Genomic DNA, 24752 nt, shown 5'->3' on the forward strand with positions numbered 1-24752 from the left:
CGGTACTCGAGTATTCACATATGGTCACTCGGGAAGGCTAGCGCGAGACTCGGGAAGTTCACCGAACACCGGAAACACAGACCAAAATCATGGTATTTTTTTTGGTGGGGGCCTTTCGACCTCAACAGAGCGCGGGGGGGCCAACTTCAAAATACGGTAATGTGATGCGGTAACTCTGTGTCGTGGCTAAGTGACTTTTCCACAATAAAAAAAGCTTGGGGGCTCATGCTTGTGAGGCAAAGTCCCTGGGTGATAGCAAGCAGCTACAGTATACGAGAGGTGAATCTATATTTCTCATCCGCCCATGGAATACCTGTACAACTGTATACACTTCCTCCGCCTCTACCTGCGTTATGCATAGAGCGAGGCGCATCAAAAATTAGTAAAATCTACTGCCATGTCTTTCCCATGCAAAACACGTACTGACAAGCACTGCAGTGGTGCGAAAAAGAGTTCCAAATTTTAGATCCTGAGGGTCTATATCCCAAGGAATCTCCTGTATTAAACCCTTTTCTTATACTTTTTCTCGTGGAGGATGATTTAGTAGTGATGTCATCAAAACCACTGGTTTTACAAGTAGTATTCCCCCAAAGTTTTTGGTTTCCAATCCTACCGTAGAAAATATACTTTCAGATTAGAGACCTTGTGATGGACACACCCAGACCTTTTGTACGCCAAGAATTTGGTTTTTATATTTGGATGTATGGGTCACAGGACTTTGCAGTGGATGGCATCGAAAACCATAACATTATCATCTAAGTTCAAGAAGTACAAAAACATTCTCACGTGGTACCGGTATAGGGATTCCATCACTCCATGCCACCCAATTCAAGATACAATAGCGGATTCAATTTCGTTCCCGAAAAACCCACGCTTATTATTAACTACAGCAATTTCAGGTTGTAAAAATCCATAAGCCTTGATATAAGCGCAGTGCAGTGCCTGAAGTATGATATGTCTTCTACTCCTCTAAAACAAGCACCTCTAGGTTATACGCTCCTTCATTGCACCTTTGGCTTCTCGATCTCCTATTGTAGGAAAGGCTTACTGGTAGGTATCAAGCTTGGCCGGAGCGAGCTCAATGTCGAATCCAGCTAAGATTGAGGTTACTCATTTTCCTCATTCTCAGGCCTCTAAGGGATATATCAACTCCTCGAAAGAGAGGAATTTTGGTGTAGTCTGGGCAAATGCCGGAATACGGAGACCTATAGGAACGTTGCATCTTTCACTGTTTTCCATTCTTCCATTCTCTAGTTCTCCTTCAGATTCTTCGCTTTCCTCCCCCTCCTCACTACTTCCTTCCCCCATCTCACCTGCCCATTCTCTTCTTTTTCCCTCCTCTTCTCTCGCCTACTTTGCTTTCCCTCTCTTTTTCTATGCTTTCTTTCTCCTCAGGGGTGCACTCATGGTACTAGGCAAGTCTCCGGTAGGTCGCATAGACATAGATATTCGTGGAGGTCACTTTATTAGAGGAAATAGAGGAAGGACAACAATTGGATTAAGTAGTTTTGCTGTTGAGAGTTGGGTAGTAAAATTAGACCCTAAAATATCTTGTAAAAGAGCTGCATTCGGGGGAAATGGATAGTGGAGTACGGGGTTATTATTGGTAAAAAGAGGATTAATGCCTACTCAAGTGGCCCCACCCCGCCCATTGAAGGACTCGTGGTTGTACTCGCGCTATTCACAAGGAAGACTACATAGCATAACTTACTACAATTCCGACCTACACCACCCCCCTCGTTCACGAGGTCCATTGACTTGAATCAACCCTACTCGTCACCGGCGCATATAGTTGAGGAGGCTAACTACAAGCACTCACGCCCAATTCTTGGGAAGATTGCTACCGGATGTTTAGAACATTAGATTACCGCAAACTGAAATGGCCCCCACGAACTAATTTGGCCACGATAGGTATCTGGCGTATCAGTTTCGTGCAGGACATACTGTAGAAGCGCCGAAAATAGATAGCCACTCTCGAACCTTCACCTCATATCCACATTTCTGATCCCTATATATATATCGACATCACCTACTTACCTCCGATGGATATCAAAACCTCGGTGGGGTCTAGTGGTCGAAGGGGTCCGTGATATTCTTGCGATTTACCAAGTTTGGTAATATCAGGAGTGAGTTTCTTTTTGGTTCATAGGTGCTACTTGTATATTGGCGTGTGTTTATCTAATACTTCAGTGTCTTTCCGCTCTTGTCGACTCCTGGATAGTAATTCAGAGACGACGAATTTTCCGCCTAGGGAATCGCCTGGGAAGGGTACCGCCGAAAAGTGTGGGAGGTTCGACTGGGAGGAGGACGCGGAAGTCCGGTTTGGCCACCTTCCGTGTATGCAGCCACGTTCTGGAATGGATTGTCTCCTACTCAGCTCGAAGGCGGCGATTTCCTCGCGTGAACGACGATCCTCCGGTCTAAGGAATTAGCTTTCGCAGGGGTGCTCCTGGAGATCGCCGAAGGGCTTAGAGAACTGGTACACTTACCGTACTCGAGTGCTCGTACTGGCCCCACACGGGGGGATTGCAAGGTTGAATCCGGCTTCGCGCGTGGAAACTTACAACGGCCGGCAATAGAGTGCTCGGATTACCTGATTTCCGGCAAATTCACTGAAACCTACTATTGGAAATAGTCTCTTCTCGTGATCTAACTAGTCGACTTCCTAGCACACATTTCAGTGAATGCCGAAATGAGGTTTTCACTAGTTACGCCCCCACTAAATATTTAGCTTTCTTGTCATGGATGGATCTCGGCGGCGACCGCGAATTTCCCATGATATATAGTCCTCTGTGCCCACTGGCGTGAGAGTTATGCGTCTCCCGCACTTTTGAACATCTGCACCCGATTTGCCCTCCGGGTGACGGCATATGAGTTTGAACACAGAACCAGGTAAGTAACCGGATACATACAACTAACCTCAATTCAAGAACTCCCTAACGCAGGGTCCAGAATATCGGTTGCGCCAGCGGGTACGCTCCCGGTGGGACACCCAGCTCCACCGGTACCGAGGAGCCGGAACATCATCACTGCGAACTGTTATTAACGTCGAGCCTTCACGAGGGAGCTGCTCCTTCCGGGTAGTCCAGCAACGGCGTCTAGCTAATTCCACGAAAGCCTGATCAGAACAAGTACCCAGAAGGACCGTTCAAAAATATTGGGAGAATTATCTAACATTACCCACATATCTCAGATAACAAAATTAATAGACATTCAACACCCCCACACACACTCTCTTTCTGCCCTTCTCTTTCTAAAACCGACCTGTCCTCCTTGATGCACACCAACCATATGAATCACTGGCTCAATGTCACCTTATACCAGATTCTTTAGTTTTCGTCGGATGTCATCATCTAAAGCTATGACATTAAATTCGATGGCGAAAAATACGCCTGAGGACATTGATATCATACTTTCCCAAGATGTGATCAAATCTCCAACTCCTTAAGAAAACTGCATGTGATCCAGGGATGTAGTGCCTTCGAACCATCATCGAAACTCCAAAGCATTTAACGAAGAACCTGAATAGGAAAGCTGCACCAAAAGCGGAGCTTTCTCCATCCTTCCCCGGAACAAGGTCAACCGAGTGAACCTGGGATAACATGCCTCCATTCGCCACCTGCTTGCCGTCATCCTCCGCAGCCATCGGAGTCCTTCGGCCATATTTTATTCACGATCGTTAGAATCTGCATCTCTCTACTTCACCAGTAACCAAATGCCCTAGCCTAGGGGAAGTCCCACATTCTTTACTCCTCCCACAACGCAGTCGCTGCCCCCGCAGTGCTAAACTCCCTGCGGGACGGGTTTCTTTGGGTGAATTCTTCCTATCCGGGCGGCTATAGGGCTTCTCATGCGAGCTAATTTCGAGAACTCAGCCTCAGCCGTGACGGTCTCCCGTACAGGGCCACAGCTTTTTTAGACCTCTAAGACTGACAAATCAAGGGTGTGTGGGTATACAATCCCCAAACATCATCTATCTCTCGCTTCTTCACCTTTGCGGCTTGCGCGACCCCCACAGACTAACTTAGCCTCTCAAGCCTCCAGCAGAGCCAGAAGAAAAGAAGGACCATCATATAGAAGAACAGGGGAGTTAAAAGGTAGTGGTAAGGGAAAAAGAATGTATAAAAGGTGACAAGGGTCATTTTGGACAAGCGGTCCCCAATGGCGAGTGATGTCTCGTGTCGGCTCGGGAAACATTCGGTACTGTACAGAACATGCTGGCGTTCCACCATGCTTTGGTCCGAGTTCTGCGAGCGATTATGAGAGGGAATAAAACCTATCCGAGCATCTCCCTATGATACTAAATTCACTGCTGTAATCAAAACCAAGACAGGGCGGGAAAGGGGCTCGAGTGATTGCACTACTGCACAACCTTCGTCCACATTTCCTTCCTGGTGGAATAATCCCCACGGCAGTATGTTGGGGGGGCATTTCCCTAAGCCTTTGTGTATTCATTGCCTCTTGTCATGCATCTTCTTCCTGTAAGTATAATTTAAGAGACCATCTCCACGCTTCCCACCTTTGTTCGAGCTGTCTTTCAAACACATACACTCCCCCTTCCACAAAAGTGTTTTATTCACTTCGCTACGAAGTACCCGCTGTTTATATTCGCTGTCACTTCCCAAGATCTATTGCCATGGCTTCTTTTCTCCCACCTTAGGAACTAATATAGTATCCTTTTGCGCACGATTGCGAGAAATCCCGGTATTGATATTACGGTTTCTTACAACACCTTGCTCTCCACCTTAGTGTCGGCGAATAATAATAGCATGATACAGGAGTCTTCAAAAGCAGTTATTGCGTCAGTTCCTACTCCGACAGTTGCTCAATGAACTGACTCTCTTCATATCCCATCGCCCTGATTGCAATCTTAGCACTCTCCAGTAATCTCTGCTTGACCCTAGAGTCCCGAACATCTAGCCCTGTGAATGCACCATGGGTAGTCGTGAATTCGTAAGGCTTCAGGGCATTCCAAATATTTACTATAGCCTGTGGTGACATCGGAATCTAATCTCATTAGACAAGCATACCAATGCAGGATCAAAGAACCTACCATGTTCGGAATTGACCACATAAAGCTAAAAGTCGCGGTCCCCGGTAGTCTTCCCTCGTGATACAACGCACTCTATATTTATTAGCAGGCTACCTCATACGTAAGTCCTTAAAGATCGCACACCGGTACAGTGACAAATGAATCAGCAATGAACAATCTGTCCTCCCAGTGTAGCACTAAACTACCTGGAAAGTGCCCTCCCACTTTAACTGCTGTTACTCCCTTAATAACCTCTTTCTTGTACCCCTCGATGAAGACCCTTCCCTGGGGATCCCGCTGACATAGCCACTCTTTATCTTCTGCTGCGAGGTATACCCGACAACGGAATGTTTTTGCCCAGAGGTTGTGTGTGGTGTAGTAGTGTGGGTGTGAAATCACAATAGCCTGGATCCCGCCCTCTTGATTGATTTTTCGGATGGTCTCACCGTTAAGGTAGGTTACTAGATCCCATAGAACGTTTCCGTGAGGCGTTTTAATCAAGAAGGCACGCTGGCCGATCGCAAACTAAAAGATACCCCATTAGCACCAAGCCCCTAAGAGGTAGCGAAATAGCAACAGTACTTTCGGTTCGGTCCAGATGGAAATTATATTATTGTTGGTTTGATCTGGGGCCATCCTAGTCTCATAATTGCCCCTCATAGCCGCAAGGGTTGTGAACGATTGTCCGGTTGGAGGAACAAATTGGCGAGGGTCCTACGAGAACAAAGAGCTCTATTAGCTCCGGTCACGGGCTTGAACAAGGGGAGGGAGCAAACATCGCAAATTCGACAGTTCTTGAGCACATTTCGGTCGCAGGTATCGAATTGGGTTCCGCAAGCGTTGCAGATGAGAAGATCATCGTTGAACATGATGTTTGGCGGTGGTGAAGGGTGGGATGAGGATGGTGTTAGAGTGGCGAATGGAGGAGTGAGGATCAATTCACCGGCTAAGATGGACCAAACTATCGTTACAGGTGGGGAAACCGGGGTTAGGGGTGTAACGATGCAACATATGTAACGTAACACAAAGTTCTAGACTACAGTTCTCTAGCGAGCCTAAGAAGTCAGTTGGTGAGGTCACACTGCTAGAGTGCTAGTGTTCTGAATTATGGACTTCATGATTTATGATTGGATAGGGATTTCTGCACGTTGGAGAGCAAGCGTGATTGCAAGCGTCGCTATCCGGATATTGAGAGTAGGAATCGTATAAGCAATTAAATCAACAATTAAGCTGCCTTAAGTTATCATGTACCTCCCGCCTGGGCCCTCCCCCCCATCCAAAAAGGCACCACAATTAATTGAACAGAGTTTTCTAACGCTTCTAACAGTCCATAGTAGTGAATCGCGATAAGACCAACGTTTTGCGCTTCACTCCGTTCGTCCATGTTGTGTAAGCTTTGGAACGTGAAACGGCAGTCTAACACAGTAGCCTTTTCCTAAACCCTCCGGAATGGGGGGTGTAAGTATGTGACTCAATAATTGGCTGCCCCACTCGTCCCAGGCTTTGCAGGCCTACTGTAACCTGCTCATGGAGATGTGACTCAGGTTACTGAGACTTGTTGAAAACCCGGCCAGATTATTCGAATCATGTGCGAATCCTACTGGAAGAAGAGTCTAGGCTAGATTTACTTGGGTAAAGAAAACGCACACTAAACCTTATTGTTTCATGACTATGACCGTTAACCCATAAGTTACCCAACCAAAGATTACAAAATAGTGCTCAGGGTAGAGATTAGGAAAGCTCCGAGGAGATTACCGCATCCACTGATACCCCGAAAACGAAGGAGCATCGCATGATCTAGGCCGCCTGAATCGGCCAGGGTCGGGCAGTGGCAGCAACTCTATGAATTTTCGATGGAATCTTAGTCTAATTTACCCCTGGATACAAGTACCAACATTTGTACTCGAGTATGGTAGACTCATTGAAGCAGAATCAACTTCCCACGATCAACATTGGAAACCCCATAACAGGAAGCCGCGAGTTACTCAAGCGCTATCATATATTTCAATCAAAACCATATACTCGAGTATCCTTGACACTCGAATGCCAGTCCCAATACTGCCCCCCGCCCATCTATAGGTGATCCCGATCCAGCAACCCGATGCCGAAACGGCCAATGAGATACAAAGGTATTCCTACCAGAAGGCGGCAATATTTTGTAAAAAAGAAAGCTTCTGAAACAGGCTTGAAATAAGGCTTCCATCCTCCAAGACCCCACCCGCCATAAAGGCGAGCAGAGTTGAAACACGCGCAGAAGCTTAGCCAACCGAGTGACTTATTGTGAATGATGACTCATCTGCTCAGCCGCATTACCGGTATGATATCTGCTACTTATCAGACCCCTGTTATCTGAGCACAGACCTATAAACTGTTGACCGACAAAAGTTCCAGTGAGTGAACTCGAGTAATGTGCCCCACACCCACGCCGATTTTTTTCACCTTCACCATCAACAAAAAAGGAAGAAAGGGAAAAGGCACAAATTGTTTTTCATTTTCTACGTTTTTCCGCGAGAATGGTCGAAAACGACATTTTGCACAAAACCACCTTCCGGGGCAACCTACCCTTCCACCCTCTCACACCTAAACATCTCCCCGCCGGACCTCCTGCCCACAATACCGTCAGTAACGTACCTTGCTGTCGGGGCATTCTTGTTCCGCAAATCCCAACTTACCGATGCGCCGCCAACCCTCCTGCTTATTCGCCGTTCCATCGGCGAACTCTCATTCCCCGGCCTCTGGGAGATTCCCGGAGGAGGGGTGGAGTCCTACGAAACTATCCTGGACGCTGTCGTTCGCGAAGTCAAGGAGGAGACTGGGTTAGTGGTTGGCAAGATCACACAGTGTTATGACGTCAATAACTCCAAGGGGAGGAGAAGCGGGAGCGCTATTCGAAAGTGGCAGTTTGAGGTTGAGATTGAAGGGGAAGGGGAGGAAGTTGTTGTCCTTGACCCAAGCCGAGCACGACGAATTTCGCTGGGTTCGGGAGGAGGAGGTTCAAGAACTAGCGATAACGACGGAGGAGCATAGGGGGGTTATTATGAATAGCTTCAGACTCAGGAGGGCTAGTATTGAGGCCATAGGAGGAAAAGGGGTAGACCAAAGTGATGTTGGGGTCTAAGGTTTTTTCCCATGCGAGAGAGTGATTTCAAGATTCACTTTTGTTCGCATAAAACGTCACTCGGGGGTGGGTGTGAGATCGTGTAGTTTTTTCCAATACAAGTATGGTACTTGTACCCGGGTGCAGGTGAAGTGTCGGGACAAATAGGGAAGAGACGGCCTGTGCAAAATTTCCTTCATTAGTATGAGTCTAGACCCCCGGATATCTAAAAAAGAAAATAACACTACTTTTGTAGCAGCCAAGAGAATAAATTGGCAATTTATTTTGTTCTTCGCACTTACTCGTACATTTGCCCCCTCTGTATGTCCCAATACTTCACCCTACCGCCAGTACTCAAGCTACAATTATGACATGTTCGATGAATGATGCAAGGTAGCCCTACTACCGTACCCGTACTGTCCTTGAATACCGGTACTCGAGTACCGGTATACTCGAGTATGCTCTCCCCCGCTTCTGTATTGTAGGTGCCCCGATTGTTCCCATAAATTCTAAAACAGAGCCTCATACAAAACAAACGGCTAAGCCACTTGTGCCAACACCCCGCTCATCGCAATGATCCTTGGGTACGGGTCGTGTATCTTATCGTGCCAAAATTCTGGCATTTGGAGCCTTTCTGCCTCGCCTCACCGCCTAATCCACTTTGGTCAGCGCAAGTATCCCGTACAATAAATAACTGTAGGCCCCGTCTGCCTGCCGCCTTTGCTATGCGTCGCCAGCGGAGCCAACCTGATACTAGTATCAAGTTCGCACCGGCAATGTGACGTACCTCCGCAATTTCACGGCCTTTTCTTTCGGGTGCGCACAAGCACGCTCAGTCAAGGCTCGTACCGCGAGTGGGATACGCTGACCGCTGCACACTAGTAAATAAGAGTTACCGTGGAGGACTGTTATTGGCTAGGTTCAACTTGAGAAGGGGAAGAACGTCAAGTTCGCAGTGCTAGAAGTCATCTTTCCACCGTTATGTGCATGGACGAAGTGGGTAGTCGGTGCGACGCCTCATTGGTTCGTGCGCTCTTGACGCCTGACTGGTTGGTTTAAATGGTCGGGTTTGTTCTTCTGTTCTATATATTGCTATATAAAGTGAAGTTCACCTCTCCCCCTCCCCTCACCCAGTTCACCCCATCCCGCCCCGTCCCACAATCTTGTTTCCTTACTTATACCCCCGCCCAGGTTAATCATAAACATAACATACATACATACCATACCGTAACAGGTCAGACAGAGAGAAACTGGTGCACATCTTTCCAGACCAGATCAGGTTCAGCGAGAGACACACTCGATGATGGGAATTTTCTCGCCGCGATCTAAGTCTCCACTACTACCTCGCAGCGGGGAGGCTAAACAGAAGCAGCAACGGAATAAAAATTTCGAGGATTACTTCCCCTGCCCCCTGATCCTCCTCCCCCTCCGCGCCCTCTTCCAAACCTCGGGACCAGTCCCGCATAATGCCAGATGCCCGCCCCCACCACCGATGGAAATACCCATCTTATATGGAAGAATTAAAACCCTGGCCAAAGGATTTCCCCCAAAACAGCCAAAACAACGACAAGAAAAAGAGCCTCACGGAAGCCCATACACCCCGTGCCCAATGAGAGAACTTTTCCGAGAAAACCGCCGATTCACCGGAGACAGTGATCGGAACATTCGGGGCATGCGAACCCCGTATAGCCAAATGGTCAGCCCGACGGGGTCAGCAAGCAATTTTCAGAATGGCCCAGAGACACCCACGAGCCAGCGGGCACTCTCCACAAATTCAAGCGTCGATTCCCCCGCGATGCCGGAAACACTTGTCAGGAGCCTATGCATTGGCTACCCCACGCCGCTGATGCCGTGCGGTCATTTATCGCCAGGGCTCGGAAGGATCTGCGAGAAATGCGCGGACACGACTACGGCGTGTGAACGCTGGGTATCGGGAGTTGAAGAGGCGGGCTCGACCTACGAGCAGGGGCCTCCCGGATTTGAGCCGATACCGGAAACACCACTGGCCCCGACATGTGAATCCCAGAGCTCGCCATCGCTGTCTCTTGAGGAGAGGGAAAGGCCCCTCATTGGACTTGGAATTGAGATACCAAGTGCTACTTGCGAAGAACGGGGTTTGCTATTGACCAACCCTCCCACGCCGCCGCCTTCTCCGCCTCCACCACCTCCACCACCGAAGAGGCGCAAGGAAAGGCCACCGCCGGTGCTAACCGCCAGGCACCTCCAAAGGAGGTTCTCCTGGAAGTTCGAGAAGAACTGCGATACCGCTAGCGCTACTACCACTACTCCTAGTAGCAAGCGTACCGGAGCAATATTTGCGCCACCGCACGTGCAAAATATGAGCGAAGTCCGGTCCACATTCGAGAACTTCCGAGAGAGGTCCTGCACGCTGGAGAATTGCGGAAGACATGGGGGGGATTGGGCAACGGCCACGGCCACTGGCAGTGATAGGGATTCCTGCGCAACACTTGTTGCGTCCATGTACAGCGAGATCGCATCGCAGTCTGAGGGCGAGCAGCACCTCGGGGGAGCGTATTGCGCCCTCAAGCATTGCAGAAGGTGTCAGGCTGGTGTTGGGGATCGGCTGGAATTGTCGAGGAATAGAAGGTGTGTGACTTGGATAGTGGACGGATTGGTGGCAGCACTCACTAAGGGCGTTGGCTGGCTGAGAGGCAAGGGTTGGTACCAGTGATTTTGGTGTGTTTTCTGTTCTGTTCTGTTTTTTTTTCCCTGCTTTTATTTTTCCCTTTCCATTACTTTTCGCGCTTTTTAGAGGTTGTTTTCTTTCGGGGTTTTTTTCTTCTTCATTTCCCTTTTTCATACTTCTCAAAAAAAGATTCGATGGGGTTTTATTCTTTCCTTTTTTGACTTTTAGCGTTCTTTCATCGAGCTCTTTATTCTCTAGACTTTTTTGTTTTTAAAAATTGCATTGGTGGGTAATTTTCCTTTGGAATCATATTGTATCATAGCTTGAGAAAAAATGAATGGGACCTGCGGGCAGGAGCCTATTTAGCTATCCTTATTTCCTTGCGAATTGTGCTATCAAATCATTGCTGCGCGGTAGTAATCATCATTGGTCACTCGTCATCCCTGAGATCTGGTTCCTACTAAAGCTAGAGGTGGCACTAACCACAAGTGGGGCCCTTTTTATTGATGCCTGTCGCTAAGGTATCAACTAGTTGGCTCGCCCCAGCCGTCACGCCATCCTCGCAGCTGGGGGTACACAGTGTCACTTGGACCGACCAAACAGAATTCTCTGCACATAGCACAAATATGTCAATTGTTAGGCTCAGATATCATAGCAAATCATCATCGGCGTACATGAGTCATAAATATATGGGGTGTTTTCATTAGCCTACCATTAAGAAATAAGGCTGTAAGCAAAATGAGATGATCCTCTAACAAAGAAAGTTTTCTATTCGCTTGAAATTAAAGAAATTCCACTGGTGTCCCACATATAGGCTGAAGCTACTCGAGTAAGATGCGGTTACTCGAGCTTAGATGTGCAAGCCCATTCTAATATATTGCTGTGCGCCTTCTAGATGGTGAGTGATGTAAGGCATCGGTGTAACATAGGGAAAAAAAATAGAAAGAAAAAAAGCCGGCAGAAGCCTGCGAGACACTAAGTAGCCCCGCCATAGAGCAGCCCTAATGAAGCATAAGGACATGATGATACTACTTGTCAATATCCATGGCGATCACTAACCCGGAAAGTACTATCATGAGCTATCAGCAGCAGTTAGTATCAATTGAAGGTGAACTGAGGGGGGGGAAAATTGGGGGCTGAAGCGCGTGGGAGTTTGGGGAAATTCATTCCAAGAATTTGCTCGGGTAAAGTTCATTTGAGTGTATACGGCTGTCGCAACGTAATAGTCTTGGATTATCTTATAATGCCAAGTATGGTATAGTGAGACTAAGTAGATTTGGAACCTACCAAGAGAATTCCAGATGCAAGAATCCAGACCTCTATGCCTCCGGTTACCGCAACACCCCGTAAAAGCCCACTCTGTAGCTTCCACCACCTGAGGACACCGAGAATAGATATGGCTAACGAGAAACAGACTAGCAAAATCGAGATTGGCTTCCCAATACGGTGGAATCCGAAAGTTGTAGAGGGGGTGGGTGTTTGCTGAATCACGGCTAGTTGCGCAGTGATAGCAGCGGAAATTGCGAATACGAGAGAAGTGCGATGATAGGCTAGATAGGTTCTTTCCAAGGCTGTAAGGAAATTAGGTCAGTATCTGGTTTGCGATTATCATAGGACAGCGGTGAAGATAGAAAAGTACAGGAACAGAGAAAATGAGTTAAAGAGGGGAAAAACAAGGATTACAACAACCAGATAAGAGTCAAGTTAAAGAAGAAATTGGGTATATGGCGCCGAATCTTTTCCCTTTTTTGAAACCCCTGGAAGTTCTAAAGTTGGGAAATCGCGATAGCCGAATCTCACGAAAGCACGAGGTCTACCCGAAAATCACTTTCCGGGGAAGCTTGTTACCGGTAGCCTCAAATGCAAACAAATATGTGCGCATGGGAACAAATTTCGGGCTCGGCTCTATCCAGTTGAATTGTTCCCATTCAGCTGCCTATGACCCTGGCCCCAAACTCTGCATAGTCGGTAGATCGGGGCGTGTCTGTACTTCTGGAACGACGGATAGTGATAACATGCTCCGAGAGATGTAAGGCATGTAGATAAACGAGGATAGGTATTCGTGGGTGGGCCATGTCATGGATGAGGCAGGAGGATTAGACAATTGGGGATGAGTGAAGGCTAGTATGATGCCGGTAAAGGGGAGCGTGCCACGTGATAGGGGATACGATCAAGCGCGGGATAGGGTATATAGGTTCGTAGATAAAGGATGAGAGAGAGATCATGGGGGGCAAAGATATCCGTAAGCTGGATATTTGGTTATGCCCTGAGATTCGTACTGGACAAGTGAACGCATGTCTGTAGTGCCATGTAGACGCCTAGCTGCAGTCTCTCGGCCCTTTGCTTCTATTATAACTAAGCAATAAGAGTGCACTAATCGTAGTTGTACGACGCCGGGTTTATATATGAATTCGATCCCCACTCGGGAAATGTGTGTAGCCACCTATCAGGGTTCATGGAGGGAGGCACAAAAGGGCATGCGGCTAACTAGAGTCTTGAGCTTAATGGAACATCCAGGAGTCGCAAAGGGTAAGGGGCTGTTTGGCAACCATGGTTTGCAGCTATGATACAGTACGGTAGATGACGCACCAAACAGCCCCTAAGATCGATGAGATTTATTGGGTGAAACAAGCGTTGTAAATCGTGTAGAGTCGGGCAGAACCAAATAATTGAGGTTGTGAACGATATAAGAGATTTTTTTTTTTTTAGAAAAAAAAGGAGGGGAAGAGAGAAAGACAATTGGGCAAGAGGGAAGAATTTAATCCTACCTAGATGGTCTCGCGCAGCATTAGAAGGGACCACAACCGACATATGGTCATCCCAAAATACAGCAAACCTTGAGAGTAATTTCAATGTCTTCAGAACTGAGGCGTCAGGGCCATCGGGCGTCGGTGGTGAGCCCACTGTGGAACAATTGGATGAACCCGAGTCGTCGGGAGTGGTAGCTGGGCCAGAATAGCCATATTTTGTACTTCCGGAGGTTTGTTCCGATCTAGGGGTTTCACAGCAATTGCTATCATCGGATGGATTGTGTGGTGGTCCGCCATAGTCCCATTGTTGTAGCTCTATTGCATCTTCATACCCGGCGGGAGGCATGGGAAGGATCGGGATTGCGGGGGGGGCCGCGGAGGCAATGGTAGATGTTTGAAATACGGAAGAGTTGGGGGAGGGGTGAGTGCCTCTGAAAGCATCTCTAGGCTGGGGCTCTTGAAGCTTGTTATGATGCTTCTGCTGCTGCTGGCTTTGAGACTGCAGGGAAGATTCTGCTGAGGATGTTGAGACCATGGCGGGCTATTTTTGTTAGAGGTTCCGACAGGGTTTGTCGGTCCCTGGTTTAGGTTCGTATGACAGCTTCGATTACTGCTGTGCGCACGGTTGGGAGGTCGTCCACGAGAAGACGGAGTGATACCGGTATTGCTTGTTGATGCTCGGCTGGTTGGCTTGGTGGTGGATGATGCTGTGTTTGTGCCGGGTGACAAATGCCACGATAACCCTGACTGGCCTGTTATGTTCGCGGCTGAGAGCGTCTCTGCAGAAGGGGGTAATGGCAGATATTTTGACAGTGACAACCGTTAATAGAATGTTATATAGGTGCTCGTATGGATGTCAACAGTCTCTTACATAAAGGCTATGATGAAGCCTGTAGGCTGTTGGCTCGAGCGAGATCAATTAGGGGTCGCGAGTCTTCAACAAACCGGGTCCGCGGCCGATTTTCACCACCACCCCACCCCGGAAAAACTCTACTTGCAAAACCACAGCTACAACAGTTGCATCATGCTACAATGGACCCCTTTATAATGAAAGGCTGTTGTCATAATGAACAAATCATGTGGGAACATGAACTCCTCGAACAAATTTCATGAGCAAGTGCATATATGAGAGCAGACGACCGAAAGTGAATGAATTCAAACAACATTATGATTGTGGATGTGGGAACTAGCCAAAGGATTGTGCTATTCCAAATTATCGTGGACCATCGTTTGATTTTACTTTTTTCTTTCTCTGTTTGTTTACTTCTCTTTTTGAATCTTCATCGATCAACTTGAACTACCATCACGTATTCTCTATCCGACCCGATACTGTTCTTTCAGTACAACTGGAGTCTATGAGATGGAGAACAGTAATATAGGAAGTAATTTGTTATTTCTATTACTACTTGTATTCCTTTACCAGATTCTCAGTATAAATCTCTTTACAACTGCTGACGCATAATGCCTGACTTCCGCCGGATGGCTACGGTACTGTACTTTGCTGAACAATCTGCTACTAGGAACAAAAATGGCCTGATATAATACCTGGCATTCATTAATAATTATTATAACGGGGCGCTGATATGAATGAGGGGGCAGGATGGTTGCTTGATCAATGGCTTGGCAGTTTGTTGGTGAGCGACCCGGCTCAGGGGACGATAGCCTCTGGCTTTTAGGCAAAAATAAAGTTAGTGCAAATACAGTAACTGTCCCCCCCCCCAACAACCTCACTCCAAACCCCATCAACCCGATGGAACAACAATCTCATATGATACAAGTAATATCAACCCACCGCAACCGTGGCAGCGAGCCTAAGGCATATACATAACGCCGATCCCTTTCTTCAGAAGGAGGCAAAATAGGAACTATAAACACAATAAAAATGTTGTATACCCCCTCTTCCAACCTTCCTTCACAATACCCCAACCACGACTACCCCCACAATGCAGCTCCTAGTGCTCCTATTCTTAACACTGTCGCTCCTAGGAGCAGAGGCGTACAACGCGCTCCCACCGGTACCGTGGCGATACTCCACAGGGACCTTCAAATTCTCCCTCCGTCGGCCACCAACCATATACCTGCAGGAATCGGCCGCGGAGGCCCGTGACACGGACGGACTAACATTGATCCCCCCGTCGGTGCGGGAGTTTGCAGAAACCTTCGCGGGAGATTTAAAGGATAGGTTTCATGTGGATGTTAGGGTAGAGTGTGTTGCTTTTGAGCGTGGGAGGGCTGGTCCGGGGATTTACTTGGGAATTGATGAGGGGCCGGGAAAGTATACGTACGAGAGCGGAATTGAGACCTCGGAGGGGTATACAATCAGTGTCGCGGAAGATTCGGTAAGAATATTGGGCGGTGGGGCGAGGGGTATTTGGTGGGGTACTCGGACGCTTTTACAGGAATTGATGCTGGCGCGAGAGGTGGGGGGTGTTCATCCAGGTGATAGGAGGGACGAGGTTATCGAGCTGAAGGCGGGACGGGCGGTGGATTCGCCGGCGTACCCGACTAGAGGGTTCTTGCTGGACGCAGGGAGGAAATGGTATTCTGCCGATGTACTTCTTCCTCCCTTCTCTGTGTTTTTTGCGTTCCATCGGGTGGTATGCCGGACACCTCCCCGTTCTAACCGTCTAAACCAAAATAGTTCCTGAAAGATCTCTGCACCTACGCTTCATTCTTCAAATTCTCCGAATTTCATTACCACGCCTCAGACAACTACCCGTTGAACCGCGGCCGCAACAGCACATGGCAAAACATCTATTCCCAGTTCTCACTGATCCCGGACAACGTCGCGCTCCACCCGCTGGTCGCCAGACACAACGAATCCCACAGTAGGGCGGAATTTGAATCAATACAAAGGCACTGCGCTTCCCGCGGAATCACCATAATCCCAGAAATAGAAGCACCCGGGCATGCCTTGGCAATAACGAAGTGGAAGCCGGAACTTGCATTGACGAACAAGAAGGACTTGCTGAACTTGACGCACCCGGACACCATCCCCACCGTGAAGGCTATCTGGAGCGAGTTCCTGCCTTGGTTTCAAACGAAGGAAGTGCACATCGGCGCAGACGAGTATGATTCCGACTTGGCGGATGTTTACATCCACTTTGTTAATACCATGTCTGAGTTCATCTTTACCACCGCTGGGAAGAAAGTGCGTATATGGGGCACTCATGAACCGAGTAACACCTCGGTGATTTCTAGGGCGATAACCACGCAGCACTGGCAGTACGGGCAATCAGACCCCGTGCAGTTGGAGAGGGACGGTTACGAGATCATCAATTCGGAGGATTGGTGGGGGTATACTGGGTTGAAGAACGACCACACGCCAATCTTGCCAGCGCCATATCCGCAATACTTTAACGAGGCGCGTGTGCTGAACTTTGGTGGTGTCAATGGCTGGCAGTGGGAGCCCAGTCTGTATAATCCGTTTAACACGACGGCGGAGTGGCAGATTCCGATCGAGAGTAAGAGAAATAAAGGTGCCATAATGGCCACGTGGAATGACAACGGCCCAGACGCCACGACGCAATTGGAGGCGTATTATTGTATTCGGGATGGAATTCCTGTCGTCGGAGCAAGGAGCTGGAGCGGACATCGCGGTCCTGAAATTGACGTCGGAACACTGGAAATTTCAAAGTCCATCCTGACCAATAACGCCCCAGGCCAGAACCTTGACAGGAGATTAGGAGGGGGATACAATCTCGGGGACCTACTATTCGATTGGCCAACCGGAACCCTCGGTGTCCGTTTAGCGACCAAATCCAAGGGGATGAATTACACCATGCAAATCACCTACACCTCCCCGTTCACCCTCTCCTCAGCCCACGATGCCGTCTCGCTAACACTAACCCCCGATTCCACCCTCATTTTCACGGCCGACGGCTTCGAGTACCCCCTCCGCAGCGTTGCGGAAAGCGCTTTCGACCCCAGTCACCCGGGCCGTATCTGGTCCAACGACACCGCATCCACACACATACCCGTGTCCCTCCCCCCGATTGCCACGATAACCATACAGACGGACAGGATCGGTGGGAGTAGGGTGTGGCAGAACGGCACGTTCCTGGGCCGTTTCGAGGTATTCATCTTTGGCGGTCGGAATACGCTGTTCTCGTGGAGTCAGATGGCCTTCGTTGCGCCGGTGGAGCAGGTTCGCGGCGGGGTACACCGGGTGAGAATTTGGGAGGGGCTGGTTGGATGATCCCGAGCGGCAAGAGATTTGCCTTTCGCTCCTTTGAGAATGTGGTGTTGGCGGGGGTGATAGATGTCTTATATTTTCTCTCCTCGGCGCGTTGTAAACATCGTGTAGTGTTTGGATGTATTAAACTCCGGGCGGTTCAATATCACCAGCGGAAATTGCAAGTATATAAGGCGAAAGATTACCCCTGACGGGTGATACTTTTTGACCACTTCCTCGCGCTTTCATCATATTCTTGTACTAGTACTTGTACCTGTGTCAACAACCCAATCCACCGATACTCGAGCACCTATTGTATCTGCTGTGCCACCACTCCTGTTCCTCACATCTGCCACCCACAGGCAGATAGCGCCATTTTACGAGCTTCTCCCAAAAGCATTGGCACACACAAAAAAAAAAGAAAGAAAGAAAAAAAAAGAGAGATGCCTCGTGCATCTCCGAAAACCAATCGCTTGCCCGGAAACATCACGTTCGCTTCACTTACAGCCGCCGTGCCGAAAAAAAAAATGCGTGGCATGCATGGCATGTCATGTCAGCAATCGGTGAGGAGGAATGAGATATGCACCGTTTTAGTACTCGTAAAGGAGGCAGCAACGAGATCGCACCGAAATCGGGAGGGGGGGTTTTTCCACCCGGCAAAAATTCAAACGGGTTTTTTATCGAAAAGGATTACGTAACCTTAAGATCTTTCATGATATGAGATAACATCTCGGATTTTTCCGCGCAATTAGGATAGGGTGATGATCAATGTTTTTCTCCTGTACAGTACTGTAAGGGTCCTTTGTGGTACCTGTCAAGATAAGGGTTTTTTTCTTTCTTTCTTGCAACCGCTTCCGGATCATGTATCATCCATCATACTCTACCCCATCGCCACCCGTAACGGAACAGGTTAAAGAATGGGCAGGATGCACTGTGCATTTCAGACGCCCAGTTAGACTATACCGGTATCTCTCAGGTGAGTTTTCTTTCCTTGAAACTCGCTATTGCAGAAATCCGCGCATGGAAAAAGTGGGTCGCTCGCTCGGAAGTCCCGCTTTCCGGCCCAGGTCTCTGTTTAGGTGTGCCCGTCTCGAAAGGAAGGAACATTAGAGTGACAGCTGGTGAAACGATGGATTTGCTTGCATTAATTAATCAGCGATTTACCCCTAAATCTGTACTGTATGCGCCGTCTAACGGCTTGGGTTATATAGTGGTCGACGACGACGACGGTGGAAAGCATGGTTGGGAACTACTGGGAATTGGAAAGGGTAATCCGGGTTATCATCATATCGTAAGTCATTGGGTAGGACTATGGCTGCGCACTTTAACTGGTGCCGCCGAATTGAAAGTTGCGCCACTTTTTGTTGGGCCACCACCACAAAAAAAAACGCAGCAGCAGCTTAAAACCGGAGGAAGATGAGTAAGGTATGGTAATAGCACTTTCTTTTTTTTTCAGGGAAAGGGCAGTTTATCTTTACTTTCCTAAAAGGAGATTATGAATGTTTAGATACCGGTACTAGGTTAGCTATTTACTGATTATGATGATTCCGTTCCTTTGCCCCTTCGCGTTCGCATTGTCCGCTTAGGAATCCTGCACCTTCCCATCTAGGGTCCCCATCCGTCCAGCCTCTGTACTCCGTGATTTAAGTAAGGAGAGCAGGAAAAACTATGAAAAGAAAAAAAAGAAAAAAAGAAGGGAAGAAAGGGAGAGGGGGTGGGGTGGGGTGGGGGTGATAAGGAAGGTAGAAGGAAAAGATTAAAAAAAAAAACGCCATCATAGCGACCTATCGTACACTCTTATATAATACCAAAAAAAAAAAAAACCCCCCAGGAGAACTCAATCCATTACGCAAACAAACGAGAAAGGAAGAAAGAAAAAAAAGGAGGCTCGTAGAATCTATACAGGCTGTAAACTATTCGTACTGCTAGCCTTACTCGACCAGCTTCGCCGGGACCTTTTCCACCGGGCGGCCATGTCGAACGGTCGGCGTAAGCGCTCCCCCAGGTTTCGGCAGAACTCCTTGCAGGCGGGGAGCGTGGTCACGATGTATATGAGACCGTTCCAGAAGCCCTGGCAGGGCAGGACGAGCGCTGCGGCGAAGTTGAGGCCGAAGTGGGTTGCGTCGGGGTAGATGAGGTTGTAGATTCTGTTTACACTGGAGGGAAGCTGCAAGTAAACACGAGAATCCATTAGTACCTTTGCTTCTTCATTTGGGCAGAGTACCTGAGTGACTTACCCAGGTGATAAGCAACGCCAAAAAGAACAACATCGCGCAGCGGCAGTAAGCCCACGCTGCGGTGTTAGCTTCCACAGCGCTGTTCCTGGGCGCCCGGTTGTTGTTGTTGTTGTTCGCAACTGGGGGTTTGGGCCCGGACTCAATGATGACGGTGTAGCTTGGCGGAGGATTGATAGAGGCGCTGGGTCCCGGGGTCAGGTCCGGTGACATGGTACGAGATATGTTGTGGCTCTGTGTGCTCCATGTGTCTTTCACTGGTGGCCCCAGGGCAGACTTCCCCGCAAAGTTGCGGAGCGATCCGCGGAGGCGGAAAATCACACGGCCGGCCAGGATGTAAATGATTATTGTGACGCCGAGGATTATCCTGAGTTTCCCTCGTTAGCTGGAATGGCGAGGAAAAAAGAGGAGGGGAGAAGGGGGTTACCAGACGGGACCGTAGAAGGCGGCGATACGCATGAATTGCCATTCGTTGGAAATCCAGCACCAGAGCGTTGCGCTGCCGTATATGTATACTCCGTTGCTGTTCTGTATGAACAGGAAGATTACTGCCGGGATTGAGGGAACGCCGTAGCAGACGAGGATGTAGGTGAGTTCTAGGTCTCGTAGGCGCTTTGTAGTGTATTTTTTAAACACTGTCAGATAGACGTTTAGGGCCATTGCTAGACACTGATTGTTATGATAACCAAGTCAGTACTTTTTTTACCCTTCAGGTTGAGGGAGCATAGGTAAACTGACGAACAGTGCATCCGCGGGCATAAACCTATTTATTTCTAGTGGTCAGTCCTAGATCCTCTCAGTGTATAAAATAATGGATGAGTGATCGTACTTACCATTGAATAAACGTCGCCTGGAGCTTACATAGCGCAGACTGGCTCCCATGCTCAATCCCCTTCCTCGACGTTATTGTAGCTACATTGGTCAATATATTACCGAAGGAAGCGAAGAACGCTAGTCGGTTTATCGGCTTGTGAAAAGAGGTGGATGCGCAAAAGGTGATGATGATGAAACTTGCACCGAGCAGTGAGAATACTGAAGATACTCTGGAGGTTGTTTGAAGGATCTCCAGTTGGAGAGTTGTCCATGCCATTTCTTTCTTTCTTTCTTTCTTTCTTTCTTTCTTTCTTTCTTTCTTTCTTTCTTTCCCTAATTTCCTTCAGTTGCTTCCTCCTCCGATTGCTTCTTACTTCCTTGTGATGTCGTAGTTGGAGAAAGAATGTGGGTGGAGGCAGCTCTATACTGTTTTTAACTTTATTAGTAAAAGCTATTTCTGTACCTTCTTTTCCACGACAAAGGGAAAGTTATAAAAAAGGAAATATGGAAAAGCAAAAAAATAAAAATAAGATCGGGTGATCCCGACGGACCGCCCGTCAAGTTAGACAGATACCGGTAACTTGAAAAAGTAAAATGCGAAACCTCCAAAGAATGTCCAAACGGTACGAATAGTAGTAGTAGCTCAAGCGTGGAATTTCCTCCAACCTAGCACACGTACAGTACCCTATGTATAAAGAGCGAGAGAGAAAAGAAACAAAATAAAGGAAAAACATACCTAGCAAAGCAAAGCAAGTATAGCGCGGGACAGTCGCTGCGCGTAGGGAGCAGTAGTAATTAGTAGGCACAGCAATTGCGCAGCCTGCCCAAAAGGAATGGCTCCTAGTGTATCACCAATGCAACCCGCTTCCTTCCCTTCTCTTTTCCCTTCCTGACCCCGTGTGCTTGCTTGCTTGGGGAAAGAAAGATACTCTGGCCGTTGCACTTATCGTAAATCCGCAGTATCAGCAGTCCAACTCGGATCCAATCAATCAATCAATCCCCGCGTCGTAGGACGCTGCCAAGCTCCGTGCAGGTCGTATCGTAAAAGCGGTCAGGTATACCCCTCTCCCTCCGAAGGGATATAAATGAGAGGAAGATAAAGATAAAAGATGGGAGATTTCCCAATCTTGCAAAGTTCTGTTATTTGGATCTACAAATAAGCTGCGGGGGGCAGTAGGTGGGCGATGCATGGCTCTTTAAACAAAGGATGCCTAAAGCCAGATTTGGGGGGAGGGGGTGGAGGTATGGGAGTGGGATGGGGGAGGGATTGGTGGATGGGTGGGCGGTTGGATCAGGGTCAGCAAACCCTTCTTGGGGGTGCTGCAGCTGTGTAGCTCTTTTGATTTTTTTGGGAAGGCTTGAACCCATGCTGTGGGTGTGATATGCCGGATAGGGTTTTGTGGGGTGCTGGGCTACTTGCTGGCTATCCAGTGCTCGACCGTATGGGGAGGACTTTTGTCGTTGTTTCTGCCAGGGCTGCTTTGGCTTTGACGTTTGGGAACGGGGGGAGGGGGGTGGATGGTTGGTTGGAAATGTCACCTGCGACGGCACAGCACAGGGTGCGGTGTACAGTACCATATGGATGAAGGGGTGATGTATGGGTTGGGATGTGATAGTGTAATATGGGATCGTGGGGAGGGGGCCATTCACTGCCCAGATATCGAATTCTATGTATTCCTATGATACACAGATACCTGGTTGACTGGTGTCGAGCTAGAGCCCCGCCGCATGATTTTTTTTTAACGAGCAGGTACCTTGCTTGTATTAATTCGCGTATTGACTTGGTTCAGGTATACTCAGTCAGCTCCTCGTGAAAGATGTAAATCTCATCATCTAGCACAGTGCATGCACTGAACCAGTATGCAGCCGATATTAACTGCATTACAAGTAGTATATATGTTACCACTATCACCAGAGCAGAGAAAGCAGACCACCGTATAGTGCGAGTAGATGGGAAAATGTAAGTTCCTCACCATTCACACAATCATTGAAACTCATTCCCACGGGCAAGCCACAGCTCTGGATCCGCAATTTTTACAGATTCTGTGGCTTCATGGGCAAAATAATTGAGGATCTGGTTTTTATGATTGGCGGGTTGCTCATGGTGTGAACAAGGGTGACATGCTCACCCTTCTCATCTTCTCGCACCATATTTTATTCTTCCACCGCAGCCTTTTCTATCCACCCCCCGTAAAAGGGAGCGACTCTTCCCTCAAAAAGCAAAGCTCCGTTACTAAACCTCCAGCACATTTGCTATCATCGGAGCCATACAGGGTTTCTATATAAGCAGTATCCTCAAGCTTACGGTACTTTCTTACGGCTCCTTCAATAATAGTATGATACCAGCGCCAACAATAATGCCACAATAACTTCCAACCACCACCACCACCGCTGTCAACTCCATTCCTGTCCACTTCTACCACCAGTTAAAGGGTTAAAATCGTATGATAAGCGTAGCAAAATCCAACTCTATTAATTCGACACAATACCTATACTACACAGTATCTCCCCCGCCATTCCCCTCGCCCCTCCACCGCATTCCCCCACCGCACAAATGCAAGGAAAACAAACAAAAAAACCAATACGGTGAAAGCAGAGAGAATTTAAAAAAGAAAGGACAAAAAGTCTCGTGACACCATTCAGCCTCAATACTGTACTCGAGCACCGTACTGGCACTGAGCTCGAATTTCACTTTGTGGAAGGGTATTTTTATTTGCTTTTTGAGAATCGGGGCTGTGAGACTCGTGTCAGAGTACCATATCGGTATGCTTGTCAGACTGCGTTCGCAATCCCTTCAGGCAGTGGTAAGAGTGCTCGAGTAGAAGCGGATTTACAGGTCTCAGGAAAATTCCCACCGCGCCGCGATGGCGCGGAAACCCGGCGTCGGGAGTTCGGATGTGGTGATCTATCGTTGCGACCTCAGCCAATTGAAAGCCGCCGTTGCTACTTTTCTCTAATCGTTGGTTGTTCCACATTGCCTGCCTGCCTGCATCTTGAAGGGGTGGGAGAAGATGTTTTTCTTTTCTTTTTATGTCTTTCCGTTTCCCCCCCCAGGACAGCCAAGTAGACAGGAGTGGTTAATTGTGGTCAATGCTGCATCATAGGGTACATTTGGGCATAGCAACATATCGATTACTGTCGCCTAGGTGAGAAGCGATCCTTGAGGAGGAGCAGATGTACAGTACAGTACTCGTAGGGAGTTCCTGTTCTACGGATTCCCGCGACCTGCTCCAATTACTATTGGGAGTAGGAGAGATTGCTACTACGGTTAGACTGTAGGCTCGAGATGGACTTCGGTACCATACTCGCCCTACTTAATTGAAATTGGATGCCCTCATAAAGTACTCGAGTAGTGAATAACCAGGCAGGATTGGGTATGCGCCGAGGCATATTATTAATCCTCAGGAATGACACTGCATACGTATTTAGAGCATGAGCAACTGCCACCTGCGCATGTATGACATATCTGCATGCCGCTTGGGTGCTAGAATTGCTGCTCTCTTGAGGAGGGGAAATCTACCAGTAGGTTCCATTCTAGCTCTTCCAACATGCACTCGAATAATGCTAGCATCTCCTTGCCCAGATGGATATATATGCAGGTTGGCCATCGCGATGAATTATCCACAATGATGCCTTTTATTTGGTACAATATCATATATCCAGCTACATCACTCAGCTTGGCATCTTTTAGACTGCCGGTACACTTTTGTTAGCTCGCTGATCGCTACTTTATGATTGTGTCAGGCTTCAATTCGGCGGCACGAGTACTCCTATGATAGTTTGGCCATTTGGATTGGGAAGTGAGCATCGTGATATTAAGACACTCAGATCACCAGACAATACTTGTACATTGCCTTGCTCAAGCCACTATCACAGTAAGAATATTCCCGCTCACCTATCACGGTACCTTATCGCTCTCCTTCATCTAACAACTTTAACTTGCGCTGAACCCGAGCGTGGTCAAAACATACTGTAAAACACAAAAGACACAGAAACAAGAAAAGA

At 48.1% G+C, this 24752-nt stretch overlaps 5 protein-coding genes; 2 read left to right on the forward strand and 3 right to left on the reverse strand.

Moving 5' to 3' along the window:
• Positions 1-4689: 4689 nt before the first annotated feature.
• GSTUM_00010081001 (uncharacterized protein) lies at positions 4690-5901 on the reverse strand (the record flags this gene model as incomplete). XM_002841052.2 has 5 exons in its annotated part: positions 4690-5007; positions 5054-5125; positions 5177-5557; positions 5615-5746; positions 5809-5901. The coding sequence occupies 5 exons, from the start codon at positions 5899-5901 to the stop codon at positions 4810-4812; spliced, it is 876 nt and encodes a 291-aa protein (XP_002841098.1). The 3' UTR covers positions 4690-4809.
• A 3425-nt stretch (positions 5902-9326) lies between these two features.
• GSTUM_00010082001 (uncharacterized protein) lies at positions 9327-10821 on the forward strand (the record flags this gene model as incomplete). XM_002841053.2 has 1 exon in its annotated part: positions 9327-10821. The coding sequence occupies exon 1, from the start codon at positions 9739-9741 to the stop codon at positions 10819-10821; it is 1083 nt and encodes a 360-aa protein (XP_002841099.1). The 5' UTR covers positions 9327-9738.
• Positions 10822-11472: 651 nt separating this feature from the next.
• GSTUM_00010083001 (uncharacterized protein) lies at positions 11473-14238 on the reverse strand. XM_002841054.2 has 4 exons: positions 13545-14238; positions 12064-12347; positions 11836-11855; positions 11473-11777 (listed from the first exon to the last, which is right to left on the reverse strand). Exons 1-4 carry the CDS (start codon positions 14059-14061, stop codon positions 11627-11629), a joined length of 972 nt encoding a protein of 323 aa, XP_002841100.1. The 5' UTR covers positions 14062-14238; the 3' UTR covers positions 11473-11626.
• A 1231-nt stretch (positions 14239-15469) lies between these two features.
• GSTUM_00010084001 (uncharacterized protein) lies at positions 15470-17935 on the forward strand (the record flags this gene model as incomplete). XM_002841055.2 has 3 exons in its annotated part: positions 15470-15865; positions 15926-16078; positions 16168-17935. 3 exons carry the CDS (start codon positions 15470-15472, stop codon positions 17722-17724), a joined length of 2106 nt encoding a protein of 701 aa, XP_002841101.1. The 3' UTR covers positions 17725-17935.
• Positions 17936-19597: 1662 nt separating this feature from the next.
• Positions 19598-21365, reverse strand: GSTUM_00010085001 (uncharacterized protein; the record flags this gene model as incomplete). XM_002841056.2 has 5 exons in its annotated part: positions 20768-21365; positions 20673-20697; positions 20362-20603; positions 19938-20301; positions 19598-19867 (listed from the first exon to the last, which is right to left on the reverse strand). The coding sequence occupies exons 1-5, from the start codon at positions 21022-21024 to the stop codon at positions 19598-19600; spliced, it is 1158 nt and encodes a 385-aa protein (XP_002841102.1). The 5' UTR covers positions 21025-21365.
• Positions 21366-24752: the final 3387 nt, after the last annotated feature.

This window comes from Tuber melanosporum, assembly GCF_000151645.1.
Source record: "Tuber melanosporum whole genome shotgun sequence assembly, scaffold_66, strain Mel28".
NCBI classification, from domain to species: domain Eukaryota; kingdom Fungi; phylum Ascomycota; class Pezizomycetes; order Pezizales; family Tuberaceae; genus Tuber; species Tuber melanosporum.

Coding starts and splice junctions, on each gene's coding strand:
- GSTUM_00010083001 (XM_002841054.2), bottom strand. CDS start 14,061: ATGGTCTCAACATCCTCAGCAGAATCTTCCCTGCAGTCTCAAAGCCAG. Junction 11,856..12,063: donor TTGCATCTGGAATTCTCTTG/GTAGGTTCCAAA, acceptor TGCTGCTGATAG/CTCATGATAGTACTTTCCGG. Junction 11,778..11,835: donor CTCATGATAGTACTTTCCGG/GTTAGTGATCGC, acceptor ATGCTTCATTAG/GGCTGCTCTATGGCGGGGCT.